Source organism: Curcuma longa, chromosome 3 (genome assembly GCF_044706935.1).
Source record: "Curcuma longa cultivar G26 ecotype Majalengka, Jawa Barat chromosome 3, ITB_CL_G26_1.1, whole genome shotgun sequence".
NCBI lineage: Eukaryota > Viridiplantae > Streptophyta > Magnoliopsida > Zingiberales > Zingiberaceae > Curcuma > Curcuma longa.
Window position 1 is genome coordinate 14554787 of NC_133863.1, and position 17121 is coordinate 14571907.

Here is a 17121-nt window from a genome sequence, read left to right on the forward strand (position 1 = left end):
ATTTATTTTAAAATTATGGATATGATGAAAACAGGTTTTTACTTAAATCTGGGCGTGTTTATTTGACGACAACAAAACCCCACGCGAAGCTGCGGTTGACAGCTGAAGATGAGCATCCATGGAGACGGCGGCGGCGGCGGCGGGGTCTACGAGTCTGACGAAGAAGGAGAGGTGTTTTTGGATGAGGACGATATCATCCAGGAGATCCCCATTGACGAGGAAGGTATGTCGGCTCTCTTCCGGCTCCTTCTTTACTTCGCCCTCATATTTCTCGTCTGTGCTATTGAGCAGATCTTCCCGACCAGGATGAAGAGGTGGACTCGGACGGTGGTATGGGTGAGTTTTCGTTGTCGAAGTGTTTGGGCTATTGAGTTTTTATTTGATTTTTTAGGTGCCTGGGTCGTCGGGGCATGTCTTGCGATTAAAAAAAAATTCGGGACGAGGTTAATTGTGGATCCTTGTTAAAAAAAATTATAACTTTCCATTCATTGAAGATTTCAACCATTTGCTTCTCCTTTTCTAGTATTTGATTTGTTTTCATGGGTGGTTTTCTTTTTTGAAAAATTCTTGAGTTCTCCGAGGGACTTGTTTTACAGATGTCTCTTTTAGCCATCCCATATCTCGTGGATTTGGATCATTACAGCTTTTTTGCTTAACATTACTAAGAGTTTTTTTTTTCAGTAGAAGAAGCAGATGATTCTGTATTTGTCTTCAGGGGTCATTCAGGTAATTAACTGTTGATTTTGTTTACCTGTGAGTTCAATACTGCGTTTATGGATTTCTAGAATAGAAAGCAACATTATCGTAGTTGATTCACATTGTTGTCGTTGACCTTTAATAAATTGTTCCAAGGCTTCTGAGATCATATTGCTGAATTTAATTGGTGCAGACGAACTATATACTGTTTCATGCAGTCCAACAGATCCATCTCTTGTTGTGACTGGAGGTAAAGATGATAGAGGATTTTTCTGGAAAATTGGTTCAGCAGATGCCAGTCTAGAGCTCCAAGGTATGCTTATGATGTGATATATTGTGTCTATATTCATCTTGTTCATACATCCATTTTGCATGCTGGCTTATTTCCCAATTCAGAAAATGCTACCTTTATTTGCATACACTACTTGCTTATTTTGGTTATCCTTGTTTCTGAACGAATGGAGATACTTCTATTATTCTGCTTCATCCCTTTGTCAGTAAATATCCACTTTGTATCGTTCAGTGAAATACCATTGATCTTGCATGGTTGTGTTAATTTCTTCTAGATTCTTGGAATGCGACATGCTATACGTTAGTTCAATGATTTATTTTTAATCTGCTCATCTGGAGTTTCCATTGTGCAGGACATCAAGATACTGTTTCTACTGTGGCCTTCAGTTTTGATGGGCAATTATTTGCAACTGGAAGCTTTGATGGGCTTGTTCATATATGGGACACTAGTTCAGGTAGTCTTAAGTTTACACTTGAAGGTTCTGGAGAAGGCTTTGAGGTGAGCTCTAATTCTTTGGTTTTTGTGATGTTCTTTTGATTCTTAATTATTACTTATATTTATCTTCAATATTCAGTGGCTTAAATGGCACCCAAGAGGACACTTGTTAATAGCTGGTTCAGTAGATGCAAATGTGTGGATGTGGAATGCTGACAAAGGTGTCTGTCTCAATACATTTTCTGGTCATGGAAGCACTGTTACGTGTGGTGATTTCACTCCTGATGGTACTGAAATTTTTATGCTTAACATCTGAGCTTTTATAATTTTGGAAGATGGCCATTGAATACTTTGTGCTTTAAGGTAAGATCATTTGTACTGGTTCTGATGATGCGTCACTGAGGATATGGAACCCTAAGACTGGAGAGTGTATCCATGTTGTTAAAGGTATACCTTTTCCTTTCGCAGTAATCTGATAAGCTCTCTTTACTTTTCTCTGTTCGGTCCTGAGTGGGAGATATATACCATACTTTGAATTTTATTACAATATCCAAATTTGTTTTCAAGCATCATTACTTGAATTTGCCAATGAAGCCGATAAAGAAATTGAAATGACCATTTATCTGTTGCCTTTGGTGATATTAGTTTTCTGAAAAGAATCGTGCAGTTAATGGTTTTATGTGGCAAGAGAATGGTTTCAAGTGATGACAGTATAAGCCAACACAGTAGAAATGTATTGTTTCAACTACCGATTGATATTGGATTGCATTGGCATGGACAAATGCCACTATGTTGTTGACACAGTTTTAGTGGTACCAGGCGAAATAGGACTTGTCTCAATTCAAGGGATTTTCATCAAGCGGTGAAAGCTTGTGGGAGCAATATTTCATGGAGATAAAAGGCTTACGAGTCCTGAACATATTTTTTTGGAGAAGAAACAATGATGGTATATGAGGAACTCGTGTCTAACATATTTTCTAGGAGAAGCAAAGATGGTATTTGAAGAACTCATGTCTTATTAGCTTGTTGGTAAAGCAATAACTTACCAACATGACAAGAGATTTTCTAAAAGAAATATAGGTTTCCATTGCTTTTGGTGGTAACATGCTATAAGTTGGTGGATTTGCTTATGGAATCAAATTAATGTGTTCTATGAAGTAATGTTTCAATATCAATCTCATCAACTTCAGAAATATATGAAAGAATATCATTCTGAATTAGTCGATAAAGAGAGATCTCTTCTCTTGACTCATCCTTACCAATCACAGAGACAGAACATTCTTAAAGGAAGGGAGGGAAGGGAAAGTACCATAGAGTACGAATTCAGTAAGAAGGGAATAATGTTAGAGTTGGGCAAACTAAGAAGTATCTATATCCTTTGGTTGTGGTTGTTCTAGTTCTAATTGTACCAGCTCAAATCCAAATTCTCAGTTGTTAATTGAGATGTATTTATGGACACATGAAAAAATTACTTGCAATATAAATTGTTCTAGAGCATTATTTAATTTTGGGGTTGGAAAATTAAATGGTTGTCCCACTAGGATACCACAAGAACTAATGCATCTATCAGTAGGATACTACAAGAACTAATGCGTCTCATATAGAAGACACTTATTTTGTTATTAATAAGGTAGTATCAAGAGATGTTTGTTGTCACTTTATAATTTTAATTTTGTTGACCTTTTAATTGCTTTAGGCTTTTATGTGGAGGTAAATAAGCTAAGTGGAAGTAAACTATTAAAACTCATTTGATCGAATTGATCTCAATAAGACATGCATGTCAGACAATGCTTCAAACATTGGGCAGGATTAATATGAATTTGTAGATTGGATGATGGTGACATTTCAATAGATTTGATATAAGACATGAATGTTTGATTAATTAAGAAAATAATAGAGATATAGTCAGAAATTTCAATGTACAAGTAGCTTTAGTGCACCATCTTTTATCTTGCATATAATTTTGTAAACTGCTTTTTCTTAGTGAAGTTTGTGGTTTTATTTGTAAAGCAAACCCATGCTGATAAAATTTTAACTAAGAGACACTCAAATAATGTAATTACACTTTATCCATTTTTGTGGTTAGCTATCTGTAAAGAATTAGTTCAACTCACCTAATTCAAATATAGAAAATTGTAATTAGTTATTCTAAAATCTTTCCATCTCACCCTTTGTTTTGCTGCCCGATAGCATATTATTGTCTGATTCTAATCTAGAAATACTCGTTGTTGACACACATAACGATAATGCCTTATTGGATGATCAAAATTTAGCCAACAACCTATGTGAAAGTCCTGAATGCAATAATTGTCTTGTAATGGCAGACCAAGTATTTGTCTTTTCCATTCATGTCATCACTGGGCATCAGCTATGTGGAAATATGTATTCATATTGGATGCTGGAACAAATAATATCTTCTGGCCTGAAATTATTCATAACTTCAATTCTTTACTATTGGACTGCCATTTTACTGGTTCGAGTCATTACAATTTTACCATGTCACTGAAAACTGTTTGTAGGGCACCCATACCACACTGATGGATTGACATGCTTATCAATAACCTCTGATTCTACTATTGCAATCACGGGCTCAAAGGATGGCTCTGTTCACTTGGTGAACATAACAATTGGACGGGTAAATTAATTTCATTCCCTTATGTTAATCCATGTGAGCATAATTTTTGTCAACTGTAGAGTTTTTGATACTTCACAAACTTAAGTGCATGGACTTGTTATAATTGTTTCTTCTGATTTCTAAAATACTTTGATTAGATTTTTCTTTATTGCTAGAGCTAATATGCAATTCAATCATGGTGTGAATGATAGTCCTTTTTCTTAGGTATATTATCACACCTATCTTTTCTATAAGTTTGGGGTAAATAGTACGTCTTTCCATTTTTTAGTCAAAAGAGATTTAGGCTTGGTTGGGTAGGGGAAGGAGAAAGTAAAGGATCATAAGATTGCACATGCTTAACTTGTATACATTTTTTTTTGTTACTCCCCTCTCCCTTCTAATTTCCATTCAAGTAAACCAGGCCTTGTTGACGAAGTTGCTTGCTTGTTTGAGCTTAGGCTACAAACAGTCTGGACCATGTCATTCACCAACCAGAATCTTCTTAAGTTTTCTGGGATGCAATGTTGGCATCAGATTAGCAGTGTCAATGCTTGTTGTTTCAACGTTCTAAACTCCATTTTATTTCTACAGATCTCTTTTTGACTTTGGTATGGCCTTGATGTTGCCAATAGGTAGACTAGAGGGCTACTATCTCCGACAAACAGGAGTTTCATTTATTTTATAAATCGTGGTTGGGCAGCCCATTTCTCCTGTTTTTGAGTAGCTAGTAGTGGTTGAGAAAGTTTAAAGTGAATCGACAACTATCACGTTATTTGATGCCAAAACATATTTTTTGTTTATCTTCTGTAATTCTCAAGAATTTTGAACTTTTAAGTTATTTTCACGTGAACATTTGTGAACATTAACTTTGGATATACTGATTGGTTTCAATTTTCTCTTCTCTAGGTAATCAGCTCATTAAGTTCTCACACCGAACTCCGTGGAGTGCATTGGGCTTAAACCAAAGTATGCTCGTTTCCTCCCAGTTGAATTTTTAAATGTATATCCATATACTGAAGAATTCACTAGAAAACATCCCGCAACCTTGTGATGACAATTTCAACCTGAACCAATGATGCACCTTGAGCCAGAGTGTACCTACTTTACTATTTGTATGGGATGCTAGGCGGGTCGAGCCATACAGGTCTAGGCAGTGTAGGGACAGTGATACGGATTCCTTACCCATTTCACTGTGCATAAACAAACAAATGATTAGTGTATAATTGCCTTTTGTTTTCACTTAATAAGGCATTCTATATTTTTCTGCTAATTTGTTTAAATGAGGATGAGATGGGATAAAACACATAGGTCATGATGCAAGTAACTAGTTTTGATTTTTGAACCATGGACTCATTGTTCTGAGCAGCAACTAGAGTTGGTTTTACTTTCCTTGAACCAGCTCTGTTGACTGTGTAAAGGATGGGGCAGGCATTAGTGTTTAGCTGTGTCTGTACATCTTAGCAAATTTGCCTAACAATCTCACCCAAGTCATGACTCCGAAGAAGCTTTGTGTAGATGCAATTTTGTTCATAATTGGTTTTGCTAGACAATCATTCTCAGCTCTAAAAGTTTCTGCACTTTACGATAATTTATAGAGAAACAAAACTACCAAATAGGTGGCAATTGGCACCTTGATAGTTCCATGTCATCGATATGTGGCTCAAATGCTACCGTCTTCTCTCTTTGCAGTGCACATTGGGCAGCAACAGGTGGGATGGATCAAAAGCTCATTATATGGGATCTGCAACGCTCTTCAGTGCGATGCACATGTGATCACGAGGTTGAAACTCTGTTAATGCACACCTCTGTACCTTGCTTTTCTTTAGCATTCAACTCATTTGATTGTTCTTCACTGGACAGGAAGGAGTGACGAGCCTCGCATGGTTGGGCACATCTCAGTATATTGCATCTGGTTGTGTCGATGGAAAGGTGCGAATCTGGGACAGTCTTTCAGGTGGCTGTATCAGAACCTTCAATGGCCATACTGATACCATCCAATCTCTTGCTATTTCTGCCGACGGGAACTCTCTCGTCTCGGTTTCAGACGATGGCACAGCCCGCGTTTTCGCAATCGCAGAGTTTAAATAGAAGTTATCAATATGTAGCTTGTGCTTTCCATATTGTAAAATATTTGAATGCAAGCTTATTAAAGGTACTGATGATACAACATAATGTGGGAGGTGAAGTCAATCGACCTTATTTATAGCTCAAGTATCCATGGTTGTAGAGAAAACAAGGAGGAGAGAATCAAAAGATTGTTTCACATTATATGAATATGTATGCCTTCACTGTTCAATTAGCATTTATTTATTTGAACTACAACTTGTTGGATTTATGGGCAAATCTCATTTATTATCTTAATCTCACTCGCTCGGGTGTGATCAATTCACTTTTATCTCTATAGATTTTATACTTCAAGAGCTCACTTGAAACAACAACGGTATTATTTTTTATTTTTATTTTATTATGATTTATGGTTAAATCATTTGAGATTTAGTGGTTGTGTTATAGTATTAAATATAAAAAAATTTTAAAATGAAAAAAAAAATTAGTTGCTCATGGAGTGTGTCGAATTGTTATCTTGCACTTGTTATTTTATATACTCCTTGAGCAATTAATTTTTTTATTTTAAATTTTTTATTATTTAATATTGTAATTCAATCCCTAGATCTTAAAGAAAAAAATCTTAAATAATTTAATCGTAAGTTAAAAAAATAAATAAATAATAAAAATAATACTATTACTGTTTCGAGGGTGGAACACTTTCAGACATTCGAAATCTTCTATCACGGATGAGCCACACAAGAAAAGACGCGAGTTCCTTTATAGGGATGTCAATTCAGATGGATCATATTAAAATAAAAATAATTTAAAAAATTTTCAATTCGAATTCGAATTCAATTTAAAAATCCTAAACCCGTACTCATATAAATTGAACTCATATAAATCGATTACTTGAATAATCCAGAAAAACTAATTTTTCATTATTTTTTTAGATAATTTTTTATTTTTATTTTAATATTTTATTATTATCATACTAACATTCTACTAAAATATTTTAATTTTTAAAATAAAATTTAATTTAATTCAAAAAAATTCTAAATCTTAATTTCAGATCAACTCGATCCGAGCTCAATTCAACCCCAATCCGAACTAAAAAATTTTCAAATCTACTCAGATCGAATTGACAGATAAATTCATTTTTGACACTAACATTTCAACATGAGCTATCAATATGCTATTGTCAATATGCCATATAGAGGTAGGTTTTCCTTTCGTATAACATTTTGCAACGCAGCTGGCGTTAATGCGCATGGTCGGGTCCACTACCACGTGGTTGGCAGTGGTGGTCGACCAGTGGTCGACCACTATATGGTGATCGACCACGTGGTCGACCACCACTCAGGTTTGGCGTTTGACGATTGGCATTAACATTAAAAAATAAAAAAAAAATTATGGCCCACCGATTAACGCGTTCAGAACTCTGAACGCGTTAAATACCTCACTCTTCCCTCGCTCTTCCCTCACTCCTCCACGTCTTTTCCTCGCTCTTTCATGTCCGCTGTTAATGCGCGATTAACAGCGCGTTGCGGAGCTCTTATAAATTGATAGAAATGATACTTTTTTAAAAAAAAAAAAAGTCAAAATAATATTTCATCATAAAAAAAAAGTCAAAATAATATTTCATCATTTTATTCCTAAAATATTTTTTATTCTAACATTATTATATCAGCTACCACCGATTTTTCATATTATAACAACTACTACACATTTATAATTAAATTTTAAATCTTAAAATTTTAAACTCTAAATTTTAAATTCTAAACACTATTATATCAATATATATTTTATAATTTAATTAAAATTATTTAAACTTCCTCAAAATCACTTAAAAATAATTATAAAAATTATTAAATAACCACTATAATACTATAATAGTATTATATTAATATTATACATTATAATAAATACATAATAATTTATATATATTATAATAATTAATCATAACTTCTATAATAACATTAAAGATAAAAAACAACATTGTAACCTGTAGCTCAAAATTTTTTAAAAAGGAATACCCATTTGATTTTTTTATTTGAAACATCCTTTTATTTTTGCCCAAAATTTTAATATTGTACAAATTATAACTCAAATATACAAACTGTGCAACTTAAACGTTCAATTATTATTACATAATTAAACTTAGAATTATCTCATCTTAATTAAGATTATCACTGATGAATATGCTAGCTGTGGGAAAGCCAATCTCAAATCCTTATTACATTTTTCATTTACCTACCAAACATAAATTTTAATGTATGCTTTGCATGAGTAACTCGTTTTAGCGTCTCTCTCTCTCTCTCTCTCTCTCTCTCTCTCTCACGAGCACACACACAGAGTAAAACCAAGAATAAAATTGTTTTCAAACAAATATATCATAATTAAAAATATGCAATACATGTTTAATCGTTGAATAATATTAGAGATCTTTATGAACGCAATTGCATAATTCACTAGCACTGAGTTTTATTCATCTTCTTTGAACCCCGGGTGGCTCAAAAATCTCTTGAGCCAGAGAGCTTGTTGGATTGCTACAGCAGTCATTGCCCATAAGGTCCAAGTTCTAGATTTTAATAGAATTGACATGCAAAATGCGATAAGCTCGACTAGTACTAAACAAGATGCTAATACTATTATAATTCCATAATTACTACAACTATATAATTCAGAGTTAAAATCACTATGATATTGCAACTAATTTATAATTAGTACAATACTAGTAAACAAAGATATTTTTAAAAATAAAATAAAACATCACTTTAATAATAAATAAAAAAAGAATGCCCACGACACCAATAAAAATAAAAAGAGGCGCCTTTAGCTTTTACTCTCCTATTACCTGTGCCATTCACCAGCATTGACAATCACTGCAAGGAATAGACATGTCAGAAACTCGGCATAACAAAATGGTTTCTGAACATTACGACAAATGAGAAAGAGCAGGTTAAATAAAAATGAAAACGATCTTCAAAAATGAATTATTTAACCGGACACATTCAAAATAATCTGAAAGGCATCAAAAGCAGTAAAATGGGACATATTAATTGCGTCGCAAGTTTTGAAGACAGGGAACTTGATAGAGCATCAGAAAGAGGAGCGTTTTGGATGTTCTCATAACTCAACTTGGCATTTCATAGTCGCTTCACCTACTCTTGGAATGCTTTTTAGTGGACTTCTTGATCTTCTTCTTCTTCTTCGAGGCAAGGTGGTCAGGCCTAACGGCTGACTTCTTCTGTTTTGACCTGTCAGTCCGAGTTCAAGAAATACAATCACAATTGTAAACGAAGCAATATATAAACAAGGCAAGCAAGCATAACATACTTCATAATAGGTTCCCCTGTTTCAGAATCATCTTTTTCAGCCGTTCCATCTGTTAAAAAGACAATTTATATCAATAAAATGAGATTTAACGTTACACGACTTGGCCTTTATATTTGAATTAAAAACAAATAGAATGCATTTCTATGTACACGAAGCTTATCTACTAAAGTCTGCATGACATTCACAACAGTATGATTGTATCACAAGCAAGTAATATAATTTGTACCACATGCAAGTATCTACCAGAAAAGCAAAGCAAATTTATTTAGTAGAATTTTCCTCTTTTCTCCCTTGGGATTTTATTGACGGCCTCCAAATCTGCTCTGTCTTCGAGAACATTATTGAAAGAAAAACAGAACACGAGGATAGAGCCATTATATTTACTAAAACATAAAAGATACTCACATCGCCTAGAAACCTACCATCATTTGCCTCATCAGCTGAGTTTGTATTCGAGTCCCAGCGACCTTTTCCATCATCAAGATCCCAACGACTTCCAGGAGGAGGTTCCCAGAAATGAGGCTCCTCATCATCTCACTGTTTGGCTTTATTTTCTTACTATGCTTTTGATTCCCATGGGTGTTCTTTACCTGATCTTTTCTCAAAGCACCAAGATCTGACCTCAATTGTTTTTTATCTTTCTCTACTATTTCTGCAATGGCATGCTTCTCTATTCCTTTCCGTTCTCTTTTAGATTGTTTTTTGTCTTTCTCTTCTACTACTGCACCAGCCTGCTTCTCCATTTCCTTATGTTCTTTTCTTGACTGTTTCTTTTCTTTCTCTCCTACTGCTGCACTGGTATGCTTCTCGATTTCCTTCTGTTCTGCAATAAGAACACAGCACAATTCTAAGAAAGTTGATCATAGATATAAACATGATTCTAAAAGTAACAATTTCAAGAACATATTGGTTATTCTTCCTATTCGCACATGATGTTTAAACTATAAATTCATAAACATATTTGTTACTATTCATATTTCCCTTTATAAGGCCACAACCTTCCAGACAATGCAGATGAGATTGGTTTAATGATGACAGGAAGATAAAAAGAATCAAGAGCCTATAAAGTATATGTAATTTGTCTATGGTTGAGACTCTATGAAAGCACATGCATTAATAAATTTATATATATATATACATACATATATATATATATATATATATATATATATATATATATATATATATTCATATATATATATATATATATATATATATATATATATATATATATATATATATATATATATATATATATATAATAAAATAATATATCAAATTAATTAATTAAGCAATCCATATAAAAGGAAAATTTACATGGATACATCAAATTTATCTAAGAGTAAGCACCATACGAAATTAATCCATTTAGTGATCCATATAGAGTAAGTTTATAATTATCACATAATTCATAAAACATTACATATGAATAGTAAAGTATCTAATGCTCACTCTTAACACTTACAATGCAAAATTATGAATTGTTTATATAAAAGAATTTACAAGTATGGAGATTCTCAAAGTGAAACATTATCTTACAAAATATTCTCTATAAGTTATTTCTTCATGTTTCTCAAGTCATCATTTTATATATTGCATTTGACCCAATCAATTTGGTTTTAACTCATTTATTAACTCAACACCATATAAAACCCACATATTGGTCTACCTAGATAGCATATTGACTGTATGCCATATATTGGAGGGCCACAAATGATGGAAATTATTGTTCCCGCATCATGCATTTGGATTGAAGAATGCAAGCTACATACCATAGGCTGGTCAAGCATTTGTTCCAGGCCATCAAGCATTTGTTCCAGGATCAATTAGGGCATAATATAGATACACATCAATGATGTGTTGAGAAATAGCAACACGTTGGAAGGCAATACAAGCAACTTAGAAGAGACATGAAAAGCTTTTGAATCAATACAAGGGGTTGTCTTTATCAAATGAAACTTGACCTTCAAAAATGTTTTCTAATGTCACATGAAAAATTTCTTAAATACACAAACATCATTAGGGAATCAATGTGAATCCAAGTAAAATTCCAAGGACATAAATTTTATAAAATTATCTACGATTGATTCCACAATTGCAAAAGCTTTTTGAGAGCAATTTCTTGTATGCATACTTAAAAGCAAGGAACGGAACTGACAAATACAAATGTCATATTGACATAGGAAGGAGGATTGCTAATCCCATCTATCAAACCAAAATCATGCTAAGAAATGCACACATAAATTTAAGGCCAATTTACTTGACTGAAGGGAGAGTCATTCATAAAGGAGGAGAGGGAAAGAGGTGTGGGCTCTCCCTCCCCGTCAATCATTGGTATTGATTCATCAAGCGGAAAGAGATGTTTTCTATACTGCAAAGTAATTTTGAACCTGATTTATTTCCACCTGACCTTGGGAGGAACTAGAGGAAAGCAATGCACCGATGTAAAAACATCCCTCCCACTCTATCTGCAAGCCCTCTCATGTCATTGAGACATATCAAGTTATTATTGGGTAGTTGTGGATAAATAAACAATATGATGAAACCCTTCATTTGAGTTAACCATAATTGTGGGTCCCCAATGTAAGAGAAGGTAATGGATCTTTCAAAGAGTAGGTCAAGGTTGTGGACCTCTTCAAGGGATGACCAATTTGCATTGTTATCAACGAAGTGATTCTTTATATAATTGCATGGAACCAAGGACACTTTTGGGGTCTTTTTGTTGGGTAGATGAGGTTTTGGATATCCCAACGAGTTGGTCAGATATTAACCGGAAAGTGAAAGAAAATTGTAACTTCAAAGGGCCTGTAAGGTCGTGTACCATTGTTAGAATAGCTTGAATTGCATGTTGAATTTCTTTCTACACGTGTAGATCAGGGGTTCAGCTATCCAAGAGTTGATCAGTTCACATTGCTGAAATTCCCAAGGAGTTGATATATTAAGTGAAAAATGAAAGAAACGAGTAACTTGAAAGGGGATGAAAGATTTTATCACAAATGTCATTATAGGAATAGTTGAATAGGATTGTCAACCTGTTCACATGCAAGAATTGTTGATAAGTGTTGCATTCTCTTACAATTTTAATGCATATTTGAACCCAACTCAATTTAATGTTGACTTCACTGTATTGGTGAAAGGAAGGAAGTCGGGGGAATTAAAGAAGATGATGATCTGGGTGGGTTTTCCCTTCCATATAAGTTTTCTCTCCTTCCTTACTAATAGGGATGAAGTTGCCTATCAATCCCCTAGAGAACCACTTCCTGAATGAACATCAGACCAAATAGGGTCCGGCCAGGCTCAAAAACCTCGAAGGAGAGAATAGATTGATCCTCAAGGAGTAACTCAAAACACTTATTATACTATAGAAAGAGTTACCTAATCTTTTCTGGAATTTTTTGCCGCTCATGTGCTTCCAGATATGCTCCTCAGCCTTGTTAACGTGGTCTCCAGTCAGCTTGCACACTAGCTGTGACCTGTCATGAGATAGCTTCTACAGTAAACAAAGCTCTTATCTAAAACCCTAACCTTCTACTATGACTTCCACTTACTTGGAGGTGGGGTGCGGCTCGAACATATTGAGCGGCGGCTTCTTCCGAGCAACAGCGGCATCGATGAGGGCGAGGCGGCAGGCCTTAGAGCGGCCGTAGGCTTCCTGGTCCTTGGCGAGCAGCTCGTGCCCTGACTCCACGCAGCGCACTCTCCCGTTACCCAAGTCCACGAAGGTGGGATCGCCGAGGAGGAAGTAGCCCTCCTTCTGCTCCTCCTTTCCGCTTTCCCTTACGGCGCCTCCGTTCTTTGACTCGTCCTTCTTCCTCGGATCGACTCCATTAGGGATTTCGCCTTGAGCTCCTTCACCGGCCTCCTTTCGCTTTCTCTTCGCCATTGCTGTGGTTTTCGCCCGTCGCACAGACCGCGGAAGGGTTTTTAGCGACCGATCGCAGCCGAAGCTTCGGGAAAGATGGATCAACGGTCTGAATCGCATACTAATTCGGGTATCAATTCCATCTGAGCTCGTCGGTCCATTGGACTAAATTTTTTTAATAGTATTTAATTTAATTTAATTTAATTTTCTAAAATGAACCATATTAGTTTTTAATCTTTTTTATTTAATTTCTCAATTCACTCAAAACATTCGAAATTGATTTAAAAAATAATTTTAAAAAAGGTATTGTAGAATTCAAAATAAATTTCTCTATAATAATGAATTATTTTTAAAAAATAATTTCTCTATAAATATTTCAAATTATTCCGAAGTTGTCATGATTAACTACTATTTCAAATACCATAGTACAAAATACCCTAAATATTATAATAATTAAATAACAATTAGATGAATGCGTGGCCACGGATTATATTTCTAACAATTGGATGAATCCGAATATTTTCTCTCTTGTATTTTCATTTCTTATTCAATTTTATATCTTTATTTAGAATCGTCAATTTAGATTAGACCCATGAAATTAGATTACCCCATCAAACAATTTAAACAGATTAGATTAAAATTTTATCAATCCATTTTAAGATAAATTCAAGTAGATCGATCCGTCTAGGCCCGCAATTTACGTGGATTGACCCACGACCCACGTGGATTGATCCACGAATTGAAAAAAATTATTTTTTAAAAAAATTTAAAATTAAAAAAGAAAATACAATGAATGAGTGAATTTGACCTGTCTAAATCGTAATCCAAATTTAAAATATTTAACTTAACATATTTAAATTACAATCCAAACTTAAAAATTATAATATTTTTTATTTTTTGACGGACTAGATTAATTGATAGACTGATCCATCCCACCCCACCATATGATAGGTGTCTGACGGATTAGTCCATCCCATCATAAGTTAGACTGTTTGACAACTCTATCTCCATTTTAACATCCTAACATCCATCTTCTATTTGTGTGCTCAAAGCATAACTCAACGTGCAATTCGGTATAACATAAAAGAACTAATCGTCATTTTGATAGTTTACGATCACAAGGAATCATCTTACGCTGTTACTAACATAGCTATAGATCAAACTACAGATTTTGTTAAATTGGAGCAACAGCTCAGTCCCTCGTACACTTACTGGACTATCTTTTTACTGCTTGCCATTCGGTCAGTTATAATTCTTTCATCCTCCTCCTTACCGGATTCTATGGCAAGATCCTACTACTTTTTGAAACACCTATCAGCATCATTGTCAGAATTCATCAATCCAGGTCTGAACATCCATTGCAAACTAGGAAACCAGTTGTTGATTCTTAAATCATCTATGAGCCATTCCAGAGTTTCAACATGCTAAATGTTATATAGCATCTGACCTATTCTCTTGATATAAGAAAGAAAATGTAACACAACACCATCACAAATCACAAAGAAAACAAACAAGTTTTACTGGTATCCTCGTCACCAAGGATCAAAATAGCTGATTCTTGCATTTTCATACACAAGAACTCGATTGTTCATACTAGCAATCACAAAACAAGTACGCATTCAACAAGTAGGGCTTCATTGTACTTGAGAATCACCAGAACAAAACAAGTACGCATTCAATAAGTAGGGCTTCATTGGACTTGAGAATCACCAGATAAGCTATTGAACACCAAGTGCTACTACACAAGAGCGAACCTGAACAATGAAAACACTGTCTGGAATTTTTTGCCGCAGAGGTGCTTCCAGATGTGATCCTCAGTCTTGTTAACCTCATCTCTAGTCAGCTTGCACACCAGCTGTGACCTGCCATGAGATAGCTTCTACAGTAAACAAAGCTCTGATCTAAAACCCTAACCTTCTACTATGGCTTCCACTTACTTGGAGGTGGGGTGCGGCTCAAACATATTGAGCAGCGGCATCTGCCGAGCAACAGCGGCGTCGATGAGGGCGAGGCGGCAGGGCTTGGAGCGGCCGTAGGCTTCCTTGTCCTTGGCGAGCAGCTCGTGCCCTGACTCCACGCAGCGCACTCTCCCGTTACCCAAGTCCACGAAGGTGGGATCGCCGAGGTGGAAGAAGCCCTCCTTCTGTTCCTCCTTTCCGCTTTCCCTTACGGCGCCTCCGTTCTTTGACTCGCCCTTCTTCCTCGGATCGACTCCATTAGGGGTTTCGCCTTGAGCTCCTTCACCGGCCTCCTTTCGCTTTCTCTTCGGCATTGCCGCGGTTTTCGGCCGTCGCACAGTTCGCGGTAGGGCTCCTTCACCGGCCTCCTTTCGCTTTCTCTTCGGCATTGCCGCGGTTTTCGGTCGTCGCACAGTTCGCGGTAGGGTTTTTAGCGAGCGACGGATCGAGCCGAAGCTTCGGGACTCATGGATCAACGGTCTGAATCGCATACTAATTCGGGTATAATTCCATCTGAGCCTCGTTGGTTCATCTCAAGGGTCCAAACGAATCGAGCCGTTCGGGAACTTTTTGAATCAGCTTTAAAAAAATATTTAATTCATAATTAAAATTATCGAATTGAATATATTAATAATTTTTTTATGATGAATTCGGATCTATAATAATTTGTTTGATTATTCACAAGCCATCCACGTGTCAAATTCGAATCGAATTATAATTATTTTTATATAATATTAAAGGTAAAAATCAAAATGATAATTTTTTTTTTCAAATCATCAAATGATGCCATACTTTGATTTTTTTTATCAAAAAATTATCTAAACCCCATGTAAAATGACCCAAATATCATTCGATATACTGTTTGCCTCTTACACTTGCATTAAATTGAGGACACATTATAATAACTATGAAATCGTAATTATTATATAGCTACAATAGCTACGATCTCATAACTACTATAACTATAATGTGAATGTTAAGTAAGTTAAATTCATATTGTAGCAGTTATGAAATCGTTACTGCTATAATATACGTAGGATTTAGAGAATAAGGAGAGATCATCACGGGCAAATAAATTTTGAAAGATTATAACTTTTGACTCGAGTTAAAATCGCAACTATTACAACGCACTCGATTGGTTTAGGATTTAAACAAAAAATATAGATGAAATAAAATTGAAAATAATACTAGAGAATAATTGTGTCTTTTACAAGGATAAGGCGCCCACTATAATAAATCAAAGTGAAATACCCCTTGACAATTTGAAAAAAAAAGACCGCCCTTTAATTTTTTTCCTTTAATTTTTATTTAAATATATACTTATCCAAATAAATCAAACCGAATTCAAATTTAAGTAATTTCAAACTATAATTCGATTCAGTTTGAATCAAGATTCAAACAATTCAAACTAAATTTGAGCTCAAATTATATTTAAAATCCAGTTCGATTTAAAATTATTTATATTTGTGAGCTTCGAATCAAATTTAAATATCACATATATTTTTTAAACTCAAACTTAAATATTAATATTGTTATATTATTCAAATTTGATTGGTTTGCGGACATCAGACTAAAATTTTCAATAGTAGTTATTTATTTATTTTTCTTTTTAAAATGAATCATGTTAATTTTTAATCTTTTTGATTTAATTTCTCAATTCACTCAACACATTCGAAATTGATTTTTAAAATAATTTAGATAATGATTATTTTAATTAGATTATAAAGTAAAATTAAAATGATATAAAATTACTGAATTGTAAAGACATTTCAAGCCATTCAAGTCAAATGAGGGCCCAAATGCAAATGATGGATGCCCATTTAATTTTTGCCTTTTTTTTTTTTATAAATATGAATTTTCCCTTATATTTTGTTTGCATAAT

General features: G+C 34.5%; 2 protein-coding genes and 1 pseudogene across 2 annotated transcripts; 1 reads left to right on the forward strand and 2 right to left on the reverse strand.

The window, feature by feature from the left end:
• Positions 1 to 78: 78 nt before the first annotated feature.
• LOC141824558 (uncharacterized) lies at positions 79 to 6333 on the forward strand. The gene is given in 12 exon segments (XM_074711866.1): positions 79 to 223; positions 292 to 336; positions 682 to 726; positions 890 to 1009; positions 1341 to 1486; positions 1563 to 1710; positions 1787 to 1870; positions 3943 to 4058; positions 4944 to 4973; positions 4975 to 5003; positions 5727 to 5817; positions 5898 to 6333. Coding segments are annotated over 12 exon segments (1197 nt in total). The 5' UTR covers positions 79 to 108; the 3' UTR covers positions 6126 to 6333.
• A 2600-nt stretch (positions 6334 to 8933) lies between these two features.
• On the reverse strand, positions 8934 to 13314 carry LOC141824318 (uncharacterized; annotated as a pseudogene).
• A 1469-nt stretch (positions 13315 to 14783) lies between these two features.
• LOC141824319 (uncharacterized) lies at positions 14784 to 15659 on the reverse strand. Its single transcript, XM_074711581.1, has 2 exons — positions 15219 to 15659; positions 14784 to 15143 (listed from the first exon to the last, which is right to left on the reverse strand). The coding sequence occupies exons 1-2, from the start codon at positions 15626 to 15628 to the stop codon at positions 15020 to 15022; spliced, it is 534 nt and encodes a 177-aa protein (XP_074567682.1). The 5' UTR covers positions 15629 to 15659; the 3' UTR covers positions 14784 to 15019.
• Between the last annotated feature and the right edge of the window lie 1462 nt (positions 15660 to 17121).

What these genes read in the sequence shown, in the direction of transcription:
- LOC141824319 (XM_074711581.1), bottom strand. Translation starts at nt 15,628, where the DNA reads ATGCCGAAGAGAAAGCGAAAGGAGGCCGGTGAAGGAGCCCTACCGCGA. An exon ending in GAGCCGCACCCCACCTCCAA is followed by an intron (nt 15,144 to 15,218) that starts GTAAGTGGAAGC and finishes ATCTCATGGCAG; the next exon opens with GTCACAGCTGGTGTGCAAGC.